Source organism: Artemia sp. Qi Xiang Cuo, chromosome 12, assembly GCF_049724085.1.
Source record: "Artemia sp. Qi Xiang Cuo chromosome 12, ASM4972408v1, whole genome shotgun sequence".
Classification (NCBI taxonomy): domain Eukaryota; kingdom Metazoa; phylum Arthropoda; class Branchiopoda; order Anostraca; family Artemiidae; genus Artemia; species Artemia sp. Qi Xiang Cuo.
Genome location: NC_142805.1, coordinates 11437734 through 11464628, shown reverse-complemented (window position 1 = coordinate 11464628; position 26895 = coordinate 11437734). Strand labels below are relative to the sequence as shown.

Genomic DNA, 26895 nt, shown 5'->3' with positions numbered 1-26895 from the left:
AAAAGGACCAATCGATTAGATATTCAAAGGGCTAGTACCCTTTTTAATAGTCAAAAGTTATGGGAGGGCCACTAGCCCCCCCCCCCCCACGCTCATCATTCCCCCAAACACATCCAATCAAAATTTTGAGATAGCCATTTCGTTCAGCATAGTTGATTTTCAGATAGAAAACATGTTTTTGAGGAGGACAAACCCCCACAACCCTCAGAGCACGGGTTGTAAGTTACGCCCTGGGGGTATATTAGGTTTTTATAGAAAGTGTTGTCATTGAAACTTCAAAAAGGGCTCATTTGATTGGAAATTCACAGGGATAGTGCCCTTTTTAATAGTCAAAAGTGATTGGAGGGCAACTAGTCCCCCCACGCCCATTATTCCCCCCAAAACATCCAATGAAAATTTGAGAGAACCATTTTGTTCAGCGTAGCTGATTTTCCCATAGAAATACTGTTTTTCAGGAGGATAATTCTCCCCCAACTATCAGAGCACGGGTATTAAATTATGCCATGGGGGCATATCATGTTTTTATAGAAGACACTATAGTAGAAACTGCAAAAAGGGTTGATTCGATTGGACATTCAAAGGGATAGTGCCCTTTTTAATAGTCAAAAGTGATTGGAGGGCAAATAGACCCCCCCCCCCTACGCTCATCATTCCCCCAAACACATCAACTCAAAATTTTGAGATAGCCATTTTGTTCAGCTGAGTTGATTTCCAGGTAGAAAATATGTTTTTCAGGAGGACAATCCCCCAAAACCCTCAGGGCAAGAGTTTTAAGTTGTGCCCTGGGGGCTTATAAGGTTTTTATAGAAGGCGTTGTCGTAGAAACTTCAAAAAAGGCTTGTTCGATTGGAAATTCAAAGGGATAGTGCCCTTTTTAATAGTTGAAAGTGATTGGAGGGCAACTAGCCCCCCCCCATGCTCATCATTCCCCCAAACACATCCAATCGAAATTTTGAGATAGCCATTTCGTTCAGCATAGTTGATTTCCAGATAGAAAATATATTTTTGAGGAGGACAATACCCCAAAACCCTCAGGGCAAGGGTTTTAAGTTATGCCCTGGGCGCATATAAGGTTTTTATAGAAGGCGCTGTCGCAGAAACTTCAAAAAAGAATCATTCGATTAGGAATTCAAAGGGCTAGTGCCCTTTTTAATAGTCGAAAGTAATATTATTTGGGCAATTTTGTTCAGCGTAGTTGATTTCCTGATAGAAAATATATTTTCGAGGAGGAAACTCCCCCACAACCCTAAGGGCAAGAGTTTTAAGTTATGCCCTGGGGGCATATAAGGTTTATATAGAAGGCGTTGTCATAAGGGCTAGTGCCCTTTTTAATAGTCGAAAGTAATTATATTTGGGCCATTTTGTTCAGCGTAGTTGATTTCCAGATAGAAAATATATTTTCGAAGAGGAAACTCCCCCACAACCCTCAGGGCAAGAGTTTTAAGTTATGCCCTGGGGGCATATAAGGTTTTTATAGAAGGCGTTGTCATAGAAACTTCAAAACAGGCACATTCAATTGGAAATTCAAAGGGCTAGTGCCCTTTTAATAGTCGAAAGTGATTGGAGGGCAACTAGCCCCCCCACGCCCCTCATTCCCCCAACCACATCCAATCAAAATTTGAGATAGCCATTTTGTTCACCATAGTTGATTTCCAGATAGAAAATATTTTTTTGAGGAGGACACTCCCCCACAACCCTCAGGGCAAGTGTTTTAAGTTATACCCGGGGGGCATATAAGGTTTTTTTAGAAAGCGTTGTCGTAGAAACTTCAAAAAAGGCTCATTCGATTAGAAATTCAAAGGGATAGTGCATTTTTAATGTTCGAAAGTGATTGGAGGGCAACTAGCCCCCCTCCTCCCCACGCTCATCATTCCCCCAAACACATTCAATCAAAATTTTGAGATAGCCATTTTATTAAGGTGGTTTATAACTTATGGGAAGGGGTATTGTATGGGAAGAACACATAGGAAATCTATTATAATTATCCAATTATAAGGTTAAAATAAATACTCTGTGATAGATACAACATTTGTTTTGGCACACAAAATCCTATTAAGGTCAATTCCAAACAGTCGTGATCCCTTTGTGTCAGCAAGTGAAATGGCCTAAACCCCCTTATTGGAGCTATTTTTTCAATCCATTCATTGGGGTCAATTGCTGTCCACAAGTTATGCAAGCTTTCTATTGTTCATATATAAGGTTTTTATCAAAGAGGTAATCGTATAGACATTGAAAAAAGTCTCATTCGATTTAAATTGAAGGTTCTAGATCTGTTTTTTAAAGTCAAAAATAATCGGACAGTAAGTACCCCCCCTCCCCCCATGCCATAAAAACTTGAAACTTTTTGCAATCAAAAACTAACAAAAATTAATTTTTAAAAAATCCGAAAATTTAGTTTTTCAAAGAAAAGTAAAGGCCATTTTAAACTTAAGCTCAGCAGATACAAATACCTGTTAAAATTCAAACTAAAAAACGACCAGAAATTACTATTAAAGAATAAATGAAACCCAAAAAGAACAGAAATGAAATAAACAATCGTAGCAAAAAACATACAACAAGTAATAATATAAATAAATAAATAGATCTTAAAGCGAGAAACGCTTAAATTGAATACGCAAATCAAGCTTAAAAGGAAAACAAATATTTTGCTATTAAAGTATAAATGAAACTTAAAACGAACAGAAATTAAATAACAATCTGTGCGAACAAACATCTAATATATATTAATGTAAATGCATAAATAAATCTTAAAACGAGTGAAACTTAAAAAGAATATGCAAATCAAGTTTGAATCGAATAAAAATAACTACAAACAAGAGTTTGGGTATCGCCTCACTGCAGAAGCTTAAAACCTACTGCGTCATTGGCGCTTTACTGAAAACAATCTTTGAAATGTTTTCACTTTTGTAACTTTAAGAAAGCAAAAATTAATTAAGATTTTAGGGAATAAATATCAGCATATGTATATTAAATTGACAATGCACATTTTTTCTTAGCAAACTCATTTGAATTTTTTTTCAGTAAAGTACAAATTATATTCGGGCTTTTAGAAAGCATAGGGGTTTTGAACCCTACTCATATTAATTTATGCTCGTTTTGAGTTTGACTCTAATATTTATTTTAATTTTTGTTCGTTTTGGGTTTCATTTATTTATTGATACTGATTTGGGGTAGTTGTATGCTTAGTAGATTATATGATAGTCCGAACGCCAGGTGTTGCTAAGTATTTTTTAATAAATACTTTTTATTCAGTGTTTTTTGTTACTAAGTATTTTTTAAGCTTATATAGCAGTCTTTTTCAATAAGATCATGGTATGCATGCAATGAACCGAGTGAGTAAAGAACAATTTGACTTTTTGTTTTTTTGTTTTCAGTGAAGCACTTGTCAATTTTACAACGGCATACGTGGAGGGTTTGTTATTTTTGTTCGGTCACACAGCTCTTTTTTGGTTTTGACTTATACTTATGTGTAGGTTATCTAAATGCCGATTGTATTTCTTCCTCCTTTTACCAATAACAGCCCTATAATGGCTAGTGATTTGGCTAGTGATTGCTCCTGTTTGGGCTATACGTTATGCCAAAAACCAGGCAACACTAGTCTGAACTGAATACCCACGTTTGTTGAAACAGAAGAAACAGAAGAAGAATACATCACTTGATGCTTTTGTAGGCTATGCTCTTTTCAAATATAATTATTGGTTTTGAAGCAAATTTCATTTTGAGCTCTTAATTGCACTTAAAACAGTCCATAGCAATCAACAATTCAAAATATATTTCTACAGATAGGCCTATCTTATGAGAAAAAAATTTTTTTATTTCTAGCTGATTAAAGAATAGGCCCTAGGCCTAGTAAGCTAATTGTCATTCCCATTAATCTCAATAGTAACATGGGTAAAGGCCTACGATTGGGGGTCAATATATACCAAATCATATTGAGTTAGGAATAAAGTGAACACACCATTCAATGCCTTTTTTTATGCTGATTACGAATATAATAAGCATTTCTATTGGAAATGAATTTCAGCCCCCCTCCCTATAGGCTATATGCCAATTCAGGGATAGGGTAGGTTTAGCCTATCTAGGGGGGGGGGGGGGTGAAATTCATTTATGATAGAAATGCTTATGGTATTTGTTTAGCCTTGTGACACCTCATAAGGAGACATGTTAAGAAAACAATTCATACTTTAAAATATGTATAATGATCCTAGTTCTTATATTATCCAACAGGAGAACCTTTATCATCAAGTCTTTCCTCTAAAAATCCTCAAAAGAGAAAAAGTTTCCAAATATCACCACGTTGAAAATTCAATGCTTAAGTCTTTTTAAATTGCCGCTTTAAATTGCCGCCTAATAAGTTCTTTTATAGATAGCGTTCATGTCAGTCTTTTTAATATTTTTTTTTTTTAAACAGCAGTGACGAAGGGCGAATAGCAGTGGCGTAAATACAAAATATTAATAGCAGTGGTGAAAATCAAAATGTTGTATTTTTGGTGAAAAACTGAAAATACAAAATATGCACAGCATTGAAAAGAAATGAAATAATATAAAAAAAAATTATATAAAAAATCCGTTGATTTTGAATTGAAGTTATCAGGTTAGGTTAGGTTACAAAAGATGCACAGAATTTTTTTTTTCACTACTTTTTCTTCAAACGTGTCTTTTGACACACATGCTATACGATATCTATAAAACAACTTGTTTGGTAGCAGTTTACCGTAGCAATTTCAAAAGACTTGAGCATTGTGTTACTTTTAGCATGGGTTTTGGAAACATTTTCTTTTAAGCTTGAAAAAGAAGGATTTTTAGAGGAAAGACTTGATGATAAAGGTTCTCCCGTTGGATAATATAAGAACTAGGATCATTATACATATTTTAAAGTAAGAATTGTTTTCTTAACATGTCTCCTTATGAGGTGTTACAAGGCTAAACAAATACCATGCTTATTATATTTGTAATCAGCATAAAAAAAGGCATCAAATGGTGTATTCACTTTATTTGAAACTCAATAATATGATTTGGTATATATTGACCTGATTGGGCCTCCCTAGAAGAAGAAATGCTAGAACAAAAAGAGATACATTTTTAGACTGAAAATTTTACATTTTCAGGTTTGGTTTGCATTTTTGAATATTCAACCCTTGCCCATCTCTTGGCCCCATATTTCCCTGGGCTATATAAAGCAGCTTAACAAAAAAGGTAAAACTCTTATTTTATACCAAGCAATAAGCAGCCTACCAATGATTCATGTTTTCTGTTTTTTCACATTTTCATGTATTTTTTCTATCAATTTTCATTAGGCTAATAATCCAATGGATATAGAAAAACCAGCCCATGTTGAGACAGCAAAATCCAAAAGTCCATTTCTTCACCATTAATCAATATTTTCTTAATATCTTTAGCTCAGCATAATTAGATCCTAGTGCCATGCTGATAAGGGAAGACTGGCAGCATTTGGGCCAAAAACAGCACACTGTACTGCCAGTAAGATTTTGGCAGCACACCACCAGCATGATCAATGTTGACTGCAAACATTATTGTTTTCATCAGTGTTGCACAAATCACAGCTTTAATTTATAACAGATTCAAACCTATTCATGAGTTCAAAACTTCATAAGTCACTGGCTAGAAACTGGTCTTCTTTGTTATTCATCAAGAGAAGTAGAAATCTGGTAGAAACAAAATGGCTGTGGTGTTCCAGAACCCTTGCATAATAGTTGAAGTATCTATTAGCTATGTATTTTTAACATAAATAATTATCAAAATTAGTTGTTATTTTCATTGAGCATTACTGGATACAAATTTTCAAGTACAGTATCACAAAATTTGTTAGTTACCTGGGTAAAAACTTTGAATGTAAGTTTGAACTTAGAAGCTTAATTTTTTCATAATGCCCTTTGCCTATAGCTGTTTTGTCACCTTTAAAAAATTTTAAATGGGCAACTTTGATATTGATTTTTTTTTTTTTTTTTTTTTTGCTATTTTGGATTAAAAAAAAGACTTCCTTGTATTAAAAACTGGTTTTTAATAGCAATCTAACAAACCATACATTTTAAAGTTTTTTTGGCTTCCTTACAGAATATGTTATGTAGGCTAAGGCTGAACTGCTGCTTTTTCTATTGCTTTTGGCTGCTCTTTTGGATATTATTCATTTTTTCTTTTGGGGACTCATTCCAAATTATAAACTCATAAATACCTAATATCAGCTAAATTATAAACTGCATCTAAAAGGAGTAAATTTATTAAATTGAAAAATGCATAATGAACACTTCAATTACACTGAAACAAAAAAAAAAACACTTAATAGTTTATTCAGTATGAAGAAAAATGAAGTGCCAACTATTTTCTTAGTTAAAAAAAAAGAAAAGCTCATCTGTTTTAAATGTAATTAAATGAAATAATATGCAGACTGAACTAGCTCCAAGAAGATATTGAGATTTTCTTCCTAGTTTGTTGCTTTTAATCCAAGCAAAATGTTAGGAGACTTAGTATCAGTTCTTGAGTTTAAGCTTTGATTTCCAAATGCTCACAAAAATTACCAAATTTGAGAAAGTTGGAACAATAAGTTACCTGTGGTCAAAATACTCAAAGACTCCTCTTTGATCCCCACCCAGGCTCAAAGCTTCTGCTTTGGTTGTATCAATGGAAGTCTCCAAAGAGTTTCTTTTTAAAATAGCTTTCAAGCGTAGTTAAGGGTATTTAGCCTTTTTTGCTTTTCTTCAAAGCTTTGAAAAAAGTGTTCTAATGTTCCAAATGTAACATTTGTTATATTTGTGCATATTTTTGGTCATCATTTGTGGGGTGATCGAATTTTTTAAACCACTATATATATATGTAAGAATGTTGCAAGATCTAGTACCCTGAGGTCATAAGACTGTCAAAGACACCTCCTTGAACCTCCCAAGGTAAAAGCTTTTATTATGACCTGGCCTTTTAATGTAACTTGGGCACTGGACCAAGGGTGCCATTGTCACTCAAGCACAATGTTAGGTGGGGATGTATATTGCTTTTGTCACACCAATTTGTTTTAGTGTGAATCTGCCTGGTTCTTATGAGTGCATGTTTTCAAAGTAAACTTGTTTCATCAATAAGAAAAAAATGGGTTGGATGCATTTGTCCCATTCCCTTTGGACAATAAAACTATACAAGTGCTGTATCAAGTATAAATCATGAAAATCTTGTTTTAATTTTTGTCAACTTTTTGGCATCCCTGCTTTCAATAGAAAAAATCAAGGTACTATCACTTAAATTATGGAAAACTGAGTCATAGATTTGCCATGGCATTCAATAAGATCCAAAGAATCTAATTAAAAGGGAGCACACACAAAAGCCAAATTAGGCCAGTAGCCTATGAGAAATAGCAAAATACCCAAGAAAATGAACAAGTCCTAATGGGTGGCCCTGGGTCTATCAAAATATTTCAATGGCTTCCCAGGGAATTTGATATCATTTTCTTCTGTCTCCACTTTGAATGAAAAAATTATTATATTTTTGGCATCCCTGCTTTCAATGAAACAATGAGGTATGATCATTTGAAAATGATAGCCCCCTATCCCCCCCCCAAGAGGCAATAATTTACAATTTTTTTTATAAATCATATTTTTTTGGTAACTTTCGTTTCAATCTTTAGTTCCCCAACCTGGTACATAGCTTAGACTATTGCTAAATTTTGTCTCAATTGAAGGTTTTTTTTTTGGGGGGGGGGGGTAAAATATTTTCTTTAATCTATCAGGCATTCAACAATTGAGTATTAAACATTAAGAAAATCTCCTCTAAAAACAGCAAAAGAAAAAAAAATTCTGCAAACTTACAATTCAGCTGTAGAAACAATCTGTTGGCTATCAATTTCAAAATCCAATTGAAGGTTGAAGCTGTATAGTAGTAACTATGTTCTATAATTCTATTTAACTTGCAAATAAAATTCTTGACTACAAATGATGTAAGAAATAGCAATTGGGAAACTGCATTCAAAATGATTTAAACTCATTTCATAAAGATGATGCTTTTTTTGTCAACATATGAAGAACTGTGTATATTGCAATATTTGCAATTGCATATTGCATCTATCTGGTTTTTATGCAAAGTAACAAAAGAGATGAAAATTAACAAACAAGAGAGTAGTGAAGAATTATGGTATGCAAAGTAATAGTTGGCAGGGAAAGTCACAGGTGATAAATTGCTAGGGGTGGCACCATGATTGTTTGATTTTTGATTTTTTTTTTTTGGTGTGATGCATAGATTTTTGGGGAAATACCTGAAAATTCAGGGATAGTGCAAGCCCTGCTTGATTCCTAATCAGGTAAATTGAAATACTAAACCACACAAGAAAGAAAAGCTCCTTTGTGGTTGATGCAATAAAGACTAGCCACAAAATTAACTTAAAGTCAGCCGAACGCCGCCGCGTGTGCCGGCGGTGGCGTAGTGACACCTCGACAGTGGTCAAATTGGGCTTCTCATCGGCGGCGTTTGGTCAATCTGCTGGCACAGGAGTCGAAGCATAATTATACTGACATAGGCCTACACTTTCATTCTTCAGAATGAGAAGTTTGTTGTCAGTAAATCAACTTTTTGAAATAAAAACAACATTTCTGTCCCAACCTGGGCAGGCATTAAGTCCAGGTTGGGACACCCCTTGGCAAGGTTGGTATATTACAAGGGCTATTCAGAAACTAGGGAACGTTTTGTAATAAAACAAAAACTAGGTACAGGAAAAATATTTTATTATATAGATGTGAAAGATTGACTTAAATGCAATTTTTTCACATAGTTACCAAACATATTAAGGCACTTATTGTAGCAGTGGACAAGCTTTGAAATTCCTTCATCATAGAAATCCACCACCTGTGATCTCAGCCATACAGTGATGCATGCCTGGAGCTTGTTGTCATTATCAAAATGCTGTGTTGCTAGCCAGTTCTTCATCTTTGGGAACAAGTGAAAATCACTCAGTGCTAGGTTGGGACTGTAGGGTGGATGTGGGAAAATCTCCCATTTGAATGAGTAAAGAAGTTCTGCAGTTTGATTTGCCATGTGAGGTTGGGCATTGTCATGAAATAACAAAATTTTTGATGATAACTTTCCTAGGCACTTGTTTTGTACTGCTCTTCTAAGCTTGTGCAATGTTTGGCAGTACCAATCAGAGTTGATTGTTGAACCACAATCAAGAAAGTCAATAAGCAGCACACCTTGCCTATCCCAAAAAACAGTAGCCGTAATCTTCCTCACTGACAAGATTTGCAAAATTGTTTTTGGTTTTTTGGGGGAACTTGTGTGCCCCCACTCCATAGACTGCAATTTTGTCTCGCAATTTACATGCTTTACCCACATCTTGTCACCTGTTGCAATTTGATCCAGTAAAGAATCACCATGGGTGTGATAGGCATCAAGAAATGTTAAGGCTGCTCCGATTTGCTGACCTTTATGGAGGTCTGTAAGCATTTTGGCACCCATCTTGCACAAAATTTATGTTAGCCAAGCTTTTGAGTCACAATTTCAAACAACAAAGTCCATGACACTTGTGGGAAGCAAAGCAAAAGCTCCATTATTGTGAAGCGTTGGTTTTTACAAATCTTCTCATCAACTTTGGCAAGAAGATTGTCTGTCACAATGCTTGGGTCTCCACTCCTCTCATCATCATGCACATTGGTTTGGCCATTTATTAAACCGGATACACCATTTTTGCACTTAACTTTCATTCATTACGTTGTTGCTATACAGTTGCCAATGAATTTCTATTGGTTTTTTGCTAACAAAAACTGTATTACTTCACAACTGTAGCACTTCACAACTGGCGGGATTTGAAGTTGCAGCACACATTTTAAATTGGAATATTGGGAAAACAGGCAGCATGGAGATGTTCTTGTTCTCAAGGCTGGATGCCAACTTAAGCTATGAGCAGGCTCACACCAAAACCTACATGATTGCCATGCACCTAGCAGTGTCAGATGGAAGCGTTCCCTAGGTTGTGAATAGCCCTCATATATGAATTATAAACAATTTCTTGTTTTAAACAAATTTATTGAAAATGCATAGTAAAGTACAAATACATAGATAATGAGAAGTTGTTTTGAACTCAACAAATGCCACCTCTTAGCTTGACTTTAAAAGACAAAGGTTTTTTGCCTGGAGGTTGTTCCCTTGGTAACAGTTGGAAAAGGAAAAACAGCAACTATTTTGTTATAGTTCATCATCTATATCAGTCACAGAAGGATAGATAAATTTTCCCACATATTTTGAGATTTCCTCAAGTAAGAAACTTTGTAGTCACCATCTTCATTACCACTTAGTTTTTCAACAATGTTACCAATGTAAAAGAAGATGATGTTTTTTAAACTGAATTGGCAGAGGATGAATGTCCCAGCTTGGAGTTTCTGGGCATTTGTTGAAAGATCAGAGAGAGATGAACAACTTTCACCTGAGTCAAGATCCAAAAAACTTTGTGAATCATTTATTTTATCAGGCAATGGATTGTCAGTCTTCCTTGCTATCACTTTTACATTTTGAGTTGACCAAAGATCTATTCTGACCTTTTTTGCTGGCTCAGCACATTTAACCTTCTTTAAAAGTCTCTTTCTTGCATTTTTCTTCCAGTCTAATTTTTTCAGGGGTTTCAGTAGCTGTAAGTCTGTAACCCTTTTCATGTCTGTTTTGAATGGTCTTTTGTGGTCCTGCTTTTGGATAACCAAATACTTCTTCAGGACTGTGGTAGGTGTTATCACTTGCACAACTGGTAACTTCTTTAACTGGAGTTGTAGGAGTGATTAAAATAGTGCTAGAGTTAATTTGTGGAATGATGGTATCACTGTAAGATATTATGGTTGGAGTAATGACATATACAGTAGAAGCATGGCTAGAAAACTGTGCTGAAGTTGAAGGCAAAGGTGTGTCATTGTTGGTGGACAAACAGTTAGGGGCAGGACAATCAGCAACAGATGATGGCAGAAAGTCTTCATCTGTAAAAATGGGCCAGTCATAAGGACATATTTCAGTTGATCAAAATGCTGATAATATGTTAGTAGGAGTCATGGCTTGAGTATGTGCAGATCCAATGCAAGCAGTAATATTATAAATATTGAAAATTTTACCAGGGTTGAGACTCATCCATGAATCCACTGCATCATCATAGAATCCAAAGGCATCTCCAAAGGCATAGTTATTCAGGGTTTCAACTATGCTAAGCAAAATGGCTATCTAAAAATTTTGATCACACAAATTTTAGAGAAAAGGGGCAAGGGAGGGGGGCTAGTTGCCCTCCAATCTTTTTAGTCACTTAGAAAGGGCACTAGAAATTTTTATTTCTGTTTGAATTAGTCCTTTCCCAATATTCTAGGACTACTGGGTCAATACAATCACCCCTGGGGAAAAAAGAAGAAATAAATGTGCATACATGATCTTTCTTGTGGCAAAAAATTACAAAATTCCACTTTTTTGCAGATATGAGCTTGTAACCTCTACAGTAGGGATCGCTGATATGCTAAATCTGATGGTGTGATTTTCATTAAGAATAGGCTATGACTTTTTGGGGGTGTTTTCCGGTTTGTTTTTTTTTTCTCAAAAATCAGGCAACATTTTTTCAGGCTCATAGCCTTTGATGGGTAAAAAATATAATTTTAAGCCTATTACAAACCCTCAAAGATTATACCTTTTTCTCTTATTTTTGACTATATAGAAGGGTTAGAAACAGTGATTCTTCCTTCATAATGGGTATAATAATTATAATGAAGACATTTCAACTGCAGCTACTCTATCTTTTACCCCTTCCCTCTCAAGTGCAAATTTATAGTGAAAATTATATATTTCCCATGTTTGCTGGCTCCCAATTTTGTCTTAGTCAATTCATTGGGTAAACTAGTTTAAACGGGAGTGATGCTAGCAGCAGTATATAAGCAGTATCAAAACATTTTTGTGGGTCTGTAAAGAACTTAAAGTTTAATTTCTGAATAAAATCATTATTATATTAAAAAAGAACATAAAAAGGCCTCAAGTGGTTTGTTTACTTGATTTGTAGGCCGATAATATAAACTGCTTCAAATTTACCCTCAATTTTTTACCTTTGCCACAAAATATTATTTTAAAAAGAAATTTGAAGGAATTGTTTGAAAGAGACTGAACTTTCTTGTAAAAGACATCATAGTAAAACAAAAAGTTCACCATTGTTGAACACTGAAGAGGAAATGTTCTCCCCCCCCCTCCTCTCTTGAGTAATAAGGAAAATTACATTTTTGCATTGTTAGCACTGATACATCCCCTTTGTTTTTTTCTGTTTTTTTTTCTCTTGTTGTTAGCAGGACTCTAAAACATTAAGTACTATTTAAGGGATTGTTTAAAAGCTAATTTTTAAATCTTAATTGGTTTTTAACCAATTTTTTATTTTACTTTTATGTAACTAATTCTTCTAATTTTTAATTTTATCTTAGTGTGAAAACTACTAGGCAATGTAACAAGTTACCTTTTTAGTGCCCCATTTAGGGATCAAGATAAACTTTGCCCCAGAAACAACTATTATATTTGGATAGAGCATATAAAAAAAATTAAGAGATGTGTTCAATTTCCATCTAGCTAAAAAAAAAAAGTATAAGGTAAAGGGTACCAATGATTTGATGGTGTAATTTTGGAAGCACTGTAGAAATTTTTGGACAAAACATGATAACTCTGCTTAGCCTTGACTTGGAGCACCAACTCTTGACGCCATTGTTAGATTTTGATGATGAGATATGTGCTCACTTTATCCAGTACACCCAGATAAGACAAGATTATTCAATTCAGTCAGTGTCCTGTTTTGACACAGAAGGAGCTCCAGATACCTTGTGGTAACTTTGTTGAAATTTTTGACAGATAGCAAAAGACCCTGTCAAAATATAGCTGACTGTCCAAATTTCACTGAACATGTAAAATAGATGAGAGATTTTTGGTGTTTAAATATCAGGTTCCACCTGATGAAATCATAGCTGTCAAATTTTACAGGTGCTTTCTGTATAACAAGAGAAATTATTATGGTTACTATTTCTAATAGTATTTCAGATGAAAAACAATTGAAAAAAAAAATTAAAATTGCAAGTTTTACTTTCAGATGCAAGGTTTTATTTACCATCTGAAGAACTTTGTTTGGCCTCATACCATGTTCATATTTTTAAGCATTTGTTTTGGTTGACAATCATATCTTATTTCTTTTTTTATTACAAACCTATACATGACTGAAGTAATTTTTTAAGCCTTCCAATAGTTTACGTTTTTTATTATCCATACCAGTTCTTCCGTTGTTATTGGTGTTTCTCTTTTTGTGTTTTTATTAACTTTTTTATTTGTTTATTAATTTACTAATTTTATTGTTTTTTAAGATTTTTACCTTGTTTTGATGTGGGACTTTTTCTCTAATTATGGGTCAATCTTATTGCATGACTTATCGTTTAACCTAATATTCACTGAACGTTTATTCATTCTGTGCTCTTGTGTACTACTGTGTTCTTGAGCCAGTTTCATATGAATTTTTGTTTATAACCACTTCGCACTTTTGATGTCACATTTCTTTTCTATCTGTCTCATAGGCCCATCTGGGCTTATGATTAAAAGTAATTTCAAATAAATATTTATCACCCATTCTCCCAGAGAATCATAATTAAATCAGTTGATGAAGTAATCAATTCATTAGTTCAGTTAGATAGATAAATTAATAAAGGAATAATTTAAATAATTGCTTATTAATAAATAAGTAAGAGAATTCAGGGTTGTAAATAATTTTCCATTTTGGAGGGTTTGAACTAATTTTGTGCATGGGATGGGTTTGCTCTTTTTCTGTATATCTAACATTTTGCAAGCTGGTTGTAGCAACATTAATGGGAATTAAACTATGCAAGTTATCTGGTGCTTTTACACTACATAATGATTTTTGAAATGAATTTTAATTTCAAAATAAATCTTTCACTGCTCAAAGACAGAGCAGAGTAAAAAGACAAAGTGTCTTTGTGCTGATGTGCTGTTGGAATTCGAAGGAAACGCTTGAAAGGAGACGCATGGTGCTATAAGAAAGTTTGTGAAGAGATTCTTCAACTAGCTGCTATACAATAATTTCTTGAAATTGACTCCCGGTTTCTAGGTTTCTAGGTTGTGACGAGCTATCAGCTATAATTTTAATTCTTCTTTGAATATCGTTTCTAAAAAAAATCAAAAAAAATCATAATAACAATAATAATGTCGGTTATGCTTTTTTGAAAATGAGGAACAAACTAGAATGCTTGCCAAGAATTCTTGGAAATTATTGAAATTACTGAGTTAGACATGGCCGAGATAAAATGTTTGCCTTTCTTCTCTTTTGTTAATCTATAAGTTTTAAAGAAAGCAAGCTCAATTCTATTCATCCATTAGTTAGGAGAGCTATTGAGAATCTGTGATTTAACTATGAAATTTTATTGAAAAGACAATGGAATTTTATTTCCCCTGTGTCGGCAATGTTTTGAATAAAAACGGACAACACCACAGGGAAATCCCACAGCTGACAAATTGCCCAAATGATATATCCTTTGAACTGATTTTTAGCGTTGTCCTAGCAGGTATGCTAGAATAGTTTTAGGGGCTGCCCTATCCCGAACTTTAAAATAAAGTTCTGCTCTGTTTAATTGAAAAAAAGTAAAATTCGCACTTAGTAATGATGTAAGCTTCATTAAAATTTGATATCTCTGGCACACAGCAAAAAAAATTCAATGGGAAAATACACATCAGCTTTGTGCCCAATATATAGTTTTTTCTTTTCCAACAGAGAAGGGTTTGCCTCCCTTCCCTACCGGCACCTATCAATGCATGCCGGTTGTAAGCTTTCAGGTTTAGGGGGCTTAGTCTGGCTTGCTTGTAAGGTGCTAACATTTTGCCAAAATGCTCTAAATACAGCCAAGTGACTTTTAAAAACACATTGCTGCAATAGGACCAGCTAAATAAATGAATTGTTGTAATAAGCGAAAAGTGCTGTAAATAGCAAGTACTAATTACTATATACTAGGATGAGATCTGTCCAAAAGAATTTTTCTCTTTTATCTTTTTGAGTTGTAAAGTTTGGATAGAAACTTAAGATTTACAATAGGTTATTCTTGGGTTGACAAAAATCTAGTATATTTAAAATAAAATCATTTGTATTGCCAATAGTTGCTATGAAAATCAGATTGTAAATAAATTGGTCTTGAATGTAGTTAAATTGGTATTGAAAACTTCTACACTTTTTATGCTTGTATCTTCCAACTATTTCCTAAGTTTTGTGCTCTTTCATCTCCTTTTGAAAATATGAAAATATTTTCTCCTTTTGAAAATATGATATATTTATTCTTGTATCTTCCAACTATTTCCTAAGTTTTGTGCTCTTTCATCTCCTTTTGAAAATATGAAAATATTTTCTCCTTTTGAAAATATGATATATTTATTCTTGTATCTTCCAACTATTTCCTAAGTTTTGTGCTCTTTCATCTCCTTTTGAAAATAATGATGGTACATACAGTACCATATAATCTTGTCATATAGTAATTCATTAATCGTTTAGATTTTGGAGATTTCTAACCACTGGGAAGAGTCAAAAGAGACTAACTGTGTATTTGACTCAATTGGTCAACTATGGAAACACCCATGCTGTCTGACATCACTGCTGTTAAGCAAGGTAATTGGTACTATGGGTGGCTTAGCCAATTTGCTGCTTATTTGTGCTACTTTTGTTTAAAAATTGAGGGAGTTGTTACCATTGCCCGCATATGTCTGCTACTTTAAGTTCAAAAATACATTAAACAAACTGTATAACCTAATCATTTTTTATTTTTTTTTTTTTTAAGCGACTTGATAAATGGTTACCATCCAAATAAGTAATTAACATTTTTTTAAAGTATAAATGTTTCAATTTATGTCTAGGACTTCAGCTTTCGTTAAACCATTCCAATCTATTCTTTACCAAGCTTGTGTATGTCAAAATTTACCCGTTCCCCAAACTCCCCACTCTTTATTCTAAAGTATCATGTTATTGGAGATACTAATTATAATCTTAGTAAAGAATATGCTATGTTTTAATTAAAATTTTATCTATGTAGGGGAGAGTCTAGAATTTAAACTCCCTCACATGTAAGAAGAGTTTGTTTTAGTTTAAAGAATTCTTATAAAATTACTGCTTTTCTTTCAAATTAATTAAAAAACATTTTCCACAAAATAAGTTTTTCAAAAAAAAGTAAAGAACTCCATTAAACCAAAAACGAGCAAAATTAAAATTAATATGTATATTAAACTGACAATGCACATTTATTTGTATTTTTTCAGGAAAGTGCAAATTATGTTCTGGCCTTAGCGGTTTTGAGCCCTAATCATGTTAATTTCTGCTCGTTTTGAGTTTGATTCGGTTATTTATTGTTATTTCTGTTCGTTTTGGGTTTCATTTATTTATCGATGCTGATTTGTGGTAGTTTCAAGCTTGGTAGATTATTTTATTTTATTTTTGCTCATTTTTGGTTTAATGGAGTTCTTTACTTTTCTTTGAAAAACTTATTTTGTGGAAAAAGTTTTATTAATTAATTTATGTTCGTTTTATATCGACATAGCCTTGTCAGGGAAAACGAAAATAATAGTTTAAATATTTTCGTTTTTTTAAGACTTTATAGGTTGGCTTGCTATTTGTATGCTGGAGAAATTTGCAATTTTTAACACCATACACCCTTTCAAAAATCTGGACACAAATAGTAGTGTTTAATTTAGTTTCATACCTTCTCTAGTTGACCTGAAATAGAAAACTTGATACCATTCGCAAAAAAAATATGTTTACTCTCTTTGATAGCTTGGATACACCTACGCTATTTTGATTTTGTTAAATTTTTGGCAAATGGGAGGATGGGCGTGGGAGGAAGACTAGCTGCCCTCCAATCAGTTTCGACTATTAAAAAGGTCATTAGCCCTTTCTATTTTCAATCAAATGAGCCCTTTTCGAAGTTCCTACGACGACTCTTTCGATACGAAGGGCCCTGGTAAAAAAAATATAATAATAATACACTGTACCCACATCGGTCTTTACTATAAAAATGTCAAGCCTTCCAATCACTTTCGACTATTAAAAAGGGCACTAGCCCTTTTAATTTCCAATCGAATGAGCCCATTTGAAGTTTCTACGACAACGCTTTCCTTAAAAACCTTATATGCCCCCAGGGTATAACTTAACTTTTTATAGTTTCTATGACAAAGCTTTCAATAGAAACCTTATATGCCCCCAGGGCATAATTTACAACCCTTAGTCTGAGGGCTGTGGGGGGAGTGTCAATCTCAAAGATTTTATTTCCGGACATTTCAAGTACGTAGGACAAAATGGCTATCTCAAAATTTCGAGTGGATGTATTTGGGTAAATGGTGGGTGTGGAAGGTGTGTTAGTGGCCTTCCAATTACTTTCGACTATCAAAAAGGCCAATAGCCATTTCGATTTTCAATCAAATGAGCCCCTTTTGAACTTTCTAAGACAACGCTTTCTATAAAAAACCAAATATGCACCCAGGGCATAACTTACAACCCTTGCCCTTAGGGCTCAGGGGGGTTGTCATCCACAAAGACCTAATTTCTAGAACTATCGACTACGTTGAACAAAATGGCTATCTCAAAATTTTGATTGGATATGTTTGGGGAAAAGGTGGACGGGAGAGGGGTGTTAGTTGCCCTCCAATCACTTTCGACTATTAAAAAGGGCACTGGCCTTTTGAATTTCCAATCCAATGAGCCTTTTTTGAAGTTTCTACGACAACGCTTTCTATAAAAAAAACATATATGCCCCTAGGGCAGAACTTACTATTCTTGCCCTTAGAGCTGTGGGGGAGTGTCCTCCTCAAAAACATAAGTTCTGTCTGGAAATCAACGACGCTGAACAAAATCTCAAAATTTTTATTGGATGTCTTTGGGGATATGGTGAGTGGAAGGGGTGTTAGTTGCCTTTTAATCACTTTCGACTATTAAAAAGGGCACAAGCCACTCCAATTTCTAATCGAATGAGCCCTTTTGGAAGTTTCTACGACAATTCTTTTGATACGAAGTGCCCTGGTCTAAATAAAAAAAAATTATACATTGTGCCAACATCGTTCTTTACTTAGGCAGCGCGATTGCGCTGCCTATGATAAAATAAACAGTGGTAACAGACTATAATAGATACATCAAAGAATTGGTTTTTTATGCTGATCTCAAATATATAAGATTCACTAAGTTTAATGTTACCCATCAAAAGCAATTAGCCTAAGAAAACTTGCATGATTTTTGACGAAGGTGGAAAACATTCTCCAAAATTGAAATTTGTACCATCTGATTCAGCATATCAGAGAATGTCACTCCTATCTTTAATCTATTTTACTCTCCTATACTATCTATTTATATAGGAGCTTTCTGTCAAAAGAAAGATCATGGATGTGTTTTCATTCATTTTTTTTTTCTTTGTTCTTCTCGGGGATGGTATCAAATCAATGGTCCTAGAAGATTGGGAGAAGGTTCATTTGATAAAACAATTTTAAGTTCTAGTTGTTTATTTAAGCAACTAAAACAATTGGATGGCAACTTCCCCTCTCTCAAGCCCTTTTTATCGCAAAGCCATCCACATCAAAATTGTGAGATGCTCATTTTGTTCAGTAAAGATTGAAGGTCCAACAACTATGTCTTTGGGGGTGACTCGACCCTCCATAACCACCCGAGGAAGGGCTACAAGTTGCAAAACTTGCCTATTGTTTACATATAGTATATGTTATTGGGAAGGATACAGACGTTTTTGACTGAATTTGCAATAATTGGCCATTATCCTTGTAATATATTTTTTTTTAACCCTTTACTTTTTATTTTTCGTATATATTTACGAAGTCTTGATGCTGAGATGATCAATTGACCTTTGTTCCTTCCACGGACATACCATATAAAAAATTTTTGGCATCTTAAGTGTTTTATGACTAGCCAAGTTGTTTTGTTGTTAGCGTTCTAATTTTTATAGAAGCTGAAGATATATCCTCAAATGATGATACTAATATCTTTGGAAGTACATATCCTGTGTTAATTACGGAAACTGAAGTGAATTTTATTTCTGTTTCTCATGGTGTCTCTGCAGATTTTCAACATAATGCTGATCCTGTTAAAATGGAGTCGAACATTGACGAGGACGAAGGTATGCTTCAGATATTCTGATCTTCTTCTGTATTTTTGCGCGTCCAAATTGAAGTGTATCTTGAATTTCCGTTTAAATTATGGCGGGGTATGAAAGATAGGTGTTTCTTACATTAGTGTGCACTGGTTACATTTGAAGGGAACTATTTAGTAAAAAACTGTTTTGGGTGGTTTTAATTATTAGTACATAAAAACCTTGTATTCCAATTAAACCCCAGAACAAGACGACAAGTTTAGTTTTATTTTGAGTTTTTTCTAGCTTTTGGAACTCATTAGAACTCTTACAATTTTTTTAGTATGACGCATTTTCTTTTGTTTCTGGTGCAAAGCTTGGGCCATATGTATCCCTGGATTTAACTATGCGCAATAGACATAATATGCCAGTATACAAGTTTGTAGTTTAATCATTCGCTTTAATGAAGTCGCACTTAACCTTAATTTATATCTTTTAAAGTACTTTTCTGAAAGTCTTCTTGGCATTATTTGGCCTTTGGATTTGAAAGACAGAGATAAAAATTGTTTGTATTCAGGATTATAATAATGTTTCCATGTGGCATAACAAATTTTTGATAGCTGTTATGTTATTCGCGGCTTCAGTTCTGTGAGACTTAATTCGTGTTTTTTTTCTTTTTTTTTCTTGTAACTAGTGTTGTTTTATGTTATCAGCTTTTGGTCACCAGAAACGCCTTTATTTTTCACAATATACATTTATTTTGCCCATTTGTGGCGGTAACAAGAGGTAAGTCACATCTTACCTACATTATGCTACCTAAAATGTTTGCCTTCCAGAAATTTGGAAAGTACAAAATAAACCCCGCACAAGCTTGCTTCTGGGGGTATTTTGTTTGTTTGTTTTTTATGTATATAGTAAAATAAATCCCAGTTATAAATTGAAACGGTTCTTTGGAGTATTTGAGTAAACTGAGCTTGATCATAAATCAGTTATTTACTGTTAAGATAAATCATTTAGTCGTTTTACCAACCTTAACAAACCTTAGATATAGTGTCGGATTTTTTACAATGTTTTATTGTATAGCCAAAATATAAAACATATATAGAGAGAAATATAATTAACCTATTTGAAAAAAAAAACTACTTTAGTTGATAAAAGTTGTATTTAATATACTGCATCGATATTGCAGTACATTGATTTTTATAGGCAAACCCACCCCAAAGTAAATTGATGCACAACCAGAATTCTGAATTATTGAATTAGAAAACGAATAAAGAATTCGAACTATTATAATATTAATGCCTCAAATTAGCTTTTATAGAATAAATACTGTAATAACTAATTAATTTTGTATTATTTAGTATAAATAATAAATTTATAATATGAATTTTGTGATTGCTGTCTAAGGCTAAAAACCTCAAAAGATGAATTTTGCACTAAATTAAAAAAAGAGGTAAAAACACAAGTGTTGGCGATCTATTTTATGTAAATTTTATGTTCTTTCAGCTCTCCCTGTTGCAACTTTTTATGACAATGATGTCAGCAAAGAAGGATGCGAGTTACCAAGCCATCCAGGTCTTGCAAGAATATGGCTAAAGCACGAAATGGATTTGAGTTCTCCGAGTGAAATGCCAAGTCACATCTACGTATTGGCTGAAAATGATGTGGCAAAACAGGAGGTTTCTCATACGGGAGAAAAATCTTTCGAATGTGATAATTGTGGGGAAATTTTCCGCAGTAAAGACCACCTATCTAATCATCAAAACTCTAATGCCGAAAAAGGACTTAATGAGCGAGGAGCTTGTAAGAAAAGTTTCACTTCAGGTAACAATTTATCTCATCATCACAGATCTCATGCGGGAAAAAAACCTTTCGAATGTAACGTCTGTGAGAAAAGATTTCGCAGAAAGCGTTACCTGTTGAATCATCAAAGAACTCATACGGGAGAAAAACCATTCGAATGTGATATTTGTGAGAAAACATTCCTCCAAAAATCCAACCTTTCAATTCATCAAAAAACTCATACTGGAGAAAAACCTTTCGAATGTGATATATGTAAGAAACGTCTTACGTCAAAGGCAAATTTATCTCGTCACCAAAAAACTCATACTAGTGAAAAACCTTTTGAATGCGACATCTGTGAGAAAACATTCCGCCAAAAAACCAATCTATCTATTCATCAAAGAACTCAAACTGGAGAAAAGCCTTTCGAGTTTGACGTATGTAAGAAATGTTTTTCTTCAACTTCAGGTTTATCTAATCATCAAAGATATCATACTGGAGATAAACCTTTCATATGTGATGTATGTAACAAATGTTTTATTTCAAATTCACGTTTATCTCTTCATCAAAGAACTCATACTGGAGAAAAACCTTTCGAATGTGATATGTGTAAAAAATGTTTCACTTCAAGTTCCTGCTTATCTAATCATCAAAGATTTCACACTGGAGAAAAACCTTTCGAATGTGGTACATGTGGGAAAAGATTCCACAGAAAAGTTCTCCTGACTGATCATCAAACAACTCATACTGGAGAAAAACCATTCGAATGTAGTATATGTGGGAAAACATTCCGCAGAAAAAATCACCTTTCTGATCATCAAAGAACTCATACTGGAGAAAAATCTTTCGAATGTGAGAAATGCGAGAAACGTTTTGCTTCAAGATCTGGGTTATCTCATCATCTAAAAAGTCATACTGAGGGAAAGGCCTTTGAGTATGTCAGTGCATAAGAGTGTTTTATTTTTATTAAAATGTTCATGTTAAAATTTATCAAAGAATTTGTGCTACAGAAAAACTTCCTGTTGTATATAATTTTGTGTTCACAGGAGAATTTTTGAAAGCAATTCTTTCTTTGCAAAGCTAATATGATATGTTTTCAATATTGTTTTTTTTTTTTTATATTTGTTTAACAGCTTGCTTTATATTGGTAGTTGACTAAAAGTATAACCTTTAATGCTGTATAATCTTAGAAATCAACTTAATTTTATTAATGTTGGTGAATCCACTGAGAAAATTTAGGGGTTTCTTTTTTGCTGATTGGCTGAAACATGTTTTGATTTGGTAAAAGATTTAGTTTTTGATACTCCATAGTTTTTGCACACGAGTGATTATTTTCAGGAAAGGGCTGTCTGAGTTTTCTATAAAAATTAAGAAATTCGCTATGAAAAAGCGTTATTGATATTCTTTCCTAAGGGGTTTGCAGAAAAGAGTTCTTTAAATGTAAGTTACTTATGTTTAACTTATTGCATAGTTTGTTTAGTATCTTGCTCCTGGCATTAGGAAGAGCAGCCCACAGATTGTGTTTCAAGATTTATAAGATGTCCAATCTAAAGCTTGATAGACCCAATATTCAGTGTTTTTATTTTTAAATAATAACAAAAAGTTTTCTTGAACGCCGATGTCATAGAAAGCAGCATTCTAAAGCACACATTACATTATTGTAACATTAAAACACTTCTTGTACTGATTTGCTGACCATGCTTTGATTGGTGAAAATTTTAGGGGTTAATCTTCCTTAATATTTTAAGGAAAGGGTTATCCGAGATCAATCTGAAATTTGACGAATTTGTTATTAAAAAATATTATTCACATTCTTTCCCAGGGAGGTCTGAAGAACAGAGTTCCGGAAGTGCTAATTTGTTGTGTTCAACATAGTCCAGGGTTTATTTAGGGTCTTGTTTCTGGCTATAGTGAGAGCAGCACACCGACTGTGTTTGACGATCCATTCGATGTCCAACTGAAAGCGTAGTAGACCAATACTAAGTTGTTTGTTTTAATAAGAACCAAAATTCTTCTTATAAGCCAAATAATGCCATATAAAGCAGTACTCTTAAGCCCACATCTTAATATTATAACTTTAAAAAGTATCATTTCTCTACTTCTCATAAAAGAGCACTGTAGAAAAAAACTCAAAGTTGAGTTATGCTTCAAAGTTATGCTCAAAGTTAAGTCTTAATAACTTTTTTAATATGTTTGCTAACCTGAAATATTGTTCTCTTTAAAATAGATTTCTCTTAGTCATCATTTTGCTGATAATCTCACAATATTTAAATCTTACCATTCTTTCACAATGTGAGAGAGGCTTTGAGTGCTAATTCATTAAGTTACAATTCAATATGTTTTGGGAGTTTTATTTCATATTAAACTGTAATGAAGATACAGTATTCAAAAGAGGACGCATGTTTGACATAATGGGAACATATGGTGCTTATTTAGTTAAAATTAAGCATCAAAAATAAGATGCTGCTTCAACCCTTGCAACAAAGTACCAGTCTAACATTGGTAACAGCATTGTCAGGTGACAATTGATTCAGAGAACCTTAAAGAATGCGTTATTCTGTCAGATTTTAACTTTGATTTTTCTTCGGACCAACGCTTTGTTATACTTCTTTTTCGATAGTTAACATCTGCTACAATTATAACATGTATACATAGTGCTTCCTAGGAAGTTCTCGTTTGCAATGTCTAACAACCATCAGCAATTCTTGGCCAGATTGGGATGGGTCACAGACAAACGAAAGAAAATCCACAAAGATGACTAGACCATAACAATCAACTTTATTTTTAATAGATAACTACAACCTCCAAGGGCCCCAGGATATGGGCCGTAAATATGTGAACTTCAATTCTTTGCAGATGTATAATAGAGTGGAGAAAAACGGATGCAAGTTTGTTAAACTTTCAGGCATTATTCTCCTTGTCATAAAGATTCACCGGTGTTTTTGGGGCACGGGGGAGAGGCTAGGGCCCCCAAAGACTTGTTTTCCTTAATCAGTTCGAAACTTACAGCCATAAATTCTTAGGACAAGGGATTCATTCACAAAAAATCATTCAGAGCATTGGTCCGTTTGAAATTTGTCCTCTCTCTAACAAATGGACTATAAAAAAGGTCAAATTTTGGATTGGCCCTTAGCTAAGGAGGCCCCAATACGGAAGGGAAAGAAATTATTGATTCTCCTCGAAATGCAGGTTGAAAATGGCCAGAAAGTTGCCAAAACACTTTCCAGGCACTTAAAAGAAATATCTTAAAACTTTGTAAGGGTGCTAATTTGAGTGTAAATTGAAAGTTCTGTTGTCTTTTTTTAAGGTCTAGGGCTTTATCCCGTGTTTGACATTTGTTCGAATAAAAAAAAAATCGTATTTTTTCAAAAACTACTAACCATCTTTAAAACAAGTCTGGTAGAAAAAATCAATGACAGTGGCTAATTTTGCCATTTTTGTTTTTACTTTACACTGCCCTGTAACAGATAACTATTTGGGCGTATAATCTGAAGAAAAGAGTTAGCCTCATTTGTGGATTTGTTACTTTGAAGAACGGATTGGGTAAAACTATGCTTCAAACAGTGGATAGAATAAGAGTGAATACTAAAATTTAACAGAAATTGCAGTGTTGGTAGCTCAGTTATTATTCACACTGTGGTTTGCCCTTTACCAGGGATATCTGTAGAAAAAGCCAAGGGCAATTTTGTTTTTCTGTTTGGCTGTGTTAGAAGGCCAAGATAATAAGGAAATTTTAGTTCTTTATTGTGACTCACGTTAGCCCTTGTCTGTTTTACTATTGAAAAAGGAAACACTTTTGAGTTAGGCTATATTAAATGGGGAGGGATTGCGAACAACTCCTTTTGTGCTATAATTTGCGATGGCTTCCCACAAAAGCATGTTAAATTGAATATTTCTTCCTTTTTCCGTTTCTCACCAGAAAATGGTCTTTAATCCACTTATTTTAGAGATATTTTCATAATACAAATATCATATTTCTACCCTGTACACTTTCTGGAGTCTGTTTCTTTCTATAGCTGTGATTAAAATTTATCTGAGTCACCGCAATAACCATCAGTTGGTTCTACAGTGTTATATAACTGATATCCCGCTCTTTTTAGTCATACAATGAGCTATTAGCATTCTATTATCAATATTTTCCCAGCCTAAACAAGACTTGGTAGCCTCCTGCATATGCTTATGTAAAAAATGTGTAAATATAATTTAAGTCTGCCATGTAATTAACTAACTTTTATAGAATGTTGAGTTGACAACATCAGGTGGTGTGTATATTACTTGGCTCTACTACTTGTGATTTTCTACACTCAAGCAAGCCTATAAACAAGCAGTTGCATGCAAATATTCATAACAGAAATAGTAAACTAGCAGTAAAAGTATTAATAGTAGCATGAATATGGTGTCTTTTGGTTAGTTCAATATGCTTGCCATTCCAGTGTGCCCAAAAATTATCAAATTTAATGCTGTAACTGGTTCCCGAGATATTGCTGATGTACCCTTTTGACAACCTATGTATGCTTTGCTTTTGGTCAACATCATTCTAAACTTTCTCTGAAATATTTGTAGCATTCCTCAGCAGTTGTAGCAGTAGTTTTGTATTAGTAATAGTGCTAGTTGCCTAAACAAAATTTAAGACTTTCAATATCCATCATAGATTACTCTAAAAGTTTCTGTATAATCTCCTAAGCCGTTCTTGGGACATTGGTTTATATGTCCTTTTGACTACATGTAGGCTATGTACAAAATGTGTTCTGATTTAGTGTAACGTTCCCTCAACAATCCCTGAAATTTTCATCTAGTTTTAATTATAGCAGTAGCAGTAATAGCATGCACGAAGTGCCTTTTGGTAATTTAAAATCCTCCCCAACATGCCCTATAAGTTACAACTAAAGATTCTGTCCCATTTTTGAGATACTGCGGATATGTCCTCTTCACAACCTACATGAACATATTGTAGTTTGGTTTAGTTCAATTTTTCCCTCAATATTAATTGAAAATATCCCCTTAGTGCCCTTAGTAATAGTAGTTGTATTAGTAACAGCTCTAGTATGCACACATCGCCTTTTGCTCATTTTAACATCATCCCTATCATGCCGTGAAAGTTTTAATTTATTGCTCTAAACTCTTCGGAAGATACTGCTGATACGCGCTTTGTTCAAATGTACGCACATAGTGTGTTTCAATTTAATTTAAATTCCCTCTCAAAACTCCCTGAAATTTTTACAAATATTACTAGCCTTAGTAGTAGGTGCAGTAGAAGTAGCGGTTGAAGTTAAAGTAATATCATGCGTATATTGTCTTTTGGTGAATTCTATGAGAGCTTAACTTCGATACCCTTAACCTTCTTGGACTCCAATAGTCAAACAAGTCCTTTTTTCCCGACAACAAATATCAAATGTGAATAGGTCAACTGCATAACTTTCAGTTTATGCCCCAATGACCGTAGGGGGAGAGGATTTAATCCCCAGAGGCATAGTTATTAGACCTTTCAGCTATGCTGAAAAAACTGTTATCTCAAATTTTTCATTGGACGTCTTTAGGGAATAAGGTGCGTGGGGTGGGGGCAGATTGCCCTCCCCCAATCACCGTTCACTCTTCAAAAAATTCACTAGAACTTTTAATTTTACATCGAATGAGCTTCCTCCGAAGTTTATATGACAACTCCTTCCGTATGAAGGACATTGGTGAGAAAGAAGAAGAAATTAATTAAACAATTAGTAGTAAGGAGCAACTCGGCGCAAAAGCGACTGAAGCTCCAAAGAAAGAAATCTTGACAACAATTAATACTTCAAAGGAATTGGAGATTCATGCTGATTCCAAACATATAAAATTTATTAAGTTCAATATTACCCATCAAAAACTATTTTTCAGAGGAAATTTGTCTGATTTTCGAAAAAGGGGGGAAACACCCTCAAAAGTCAAGCAATCTTAATGAAAGCTATATCATCTAATTTAGCGTATCTGTGTCTTTTTTCTGGGTTGATTTTATCGAACTAAGGGTTGCTGAAGATTGGGAAAGGACTCAGTCGAACGGAAA

General features: G+C 33.9%; 1 protein-coding gene across 5 annotated transcripts; it reads left to right on the top strand.

Annotated features, from left to right (window-relative positions):
* Nucleotides 1–3640: 3640 nt before the first annotated feature.
* Nucleotides 3641–24801, top strand: LOC148945778 (uncharacterized). 5 transcript variants are annotated; one of them, XM_089098072.1, is made up of 5 exons: nucleotides 3644–3666; nucleotides 5109–5196; nucleotides 15518–15631; nucleotides 18957–19127; nucleotides 20586–24801. In XM_089098072.1, the coding sequence occupies exons 3-5, from the start codon at nucleotides 15589–15591 to the stop codon at nucleotides 21809–21811; spliced, it is 1440 nt and encodes a 479-aa protein (XP_088954198.1). In that variant the 5' UTR covers nucleotides 3644–3666; nucleotides 5109–5196; nucleotides 15518–15588; the 3' UTR covers nucleotides 21812–24801. The 5 variants fall into 5 exon arrangements, with proteins under 5 accessions (XP_088954200.1, XP_088954198.1, XP_088954202.1 ...); XM_089098074.1 differs by lacking the exon at nucleotides 5109–5196 and having other exon boundaries at nucleotides 3641–3666; XM_089098076.1 differs by lacking the exons at nucleotides 3644–3666; nucleotides 5109–5196 and adding an exon at nucleotides 4750–4877.
* The last annotated feature ends 2094 nt before the right edge of the window (nucleotides 24802–26895 follow it).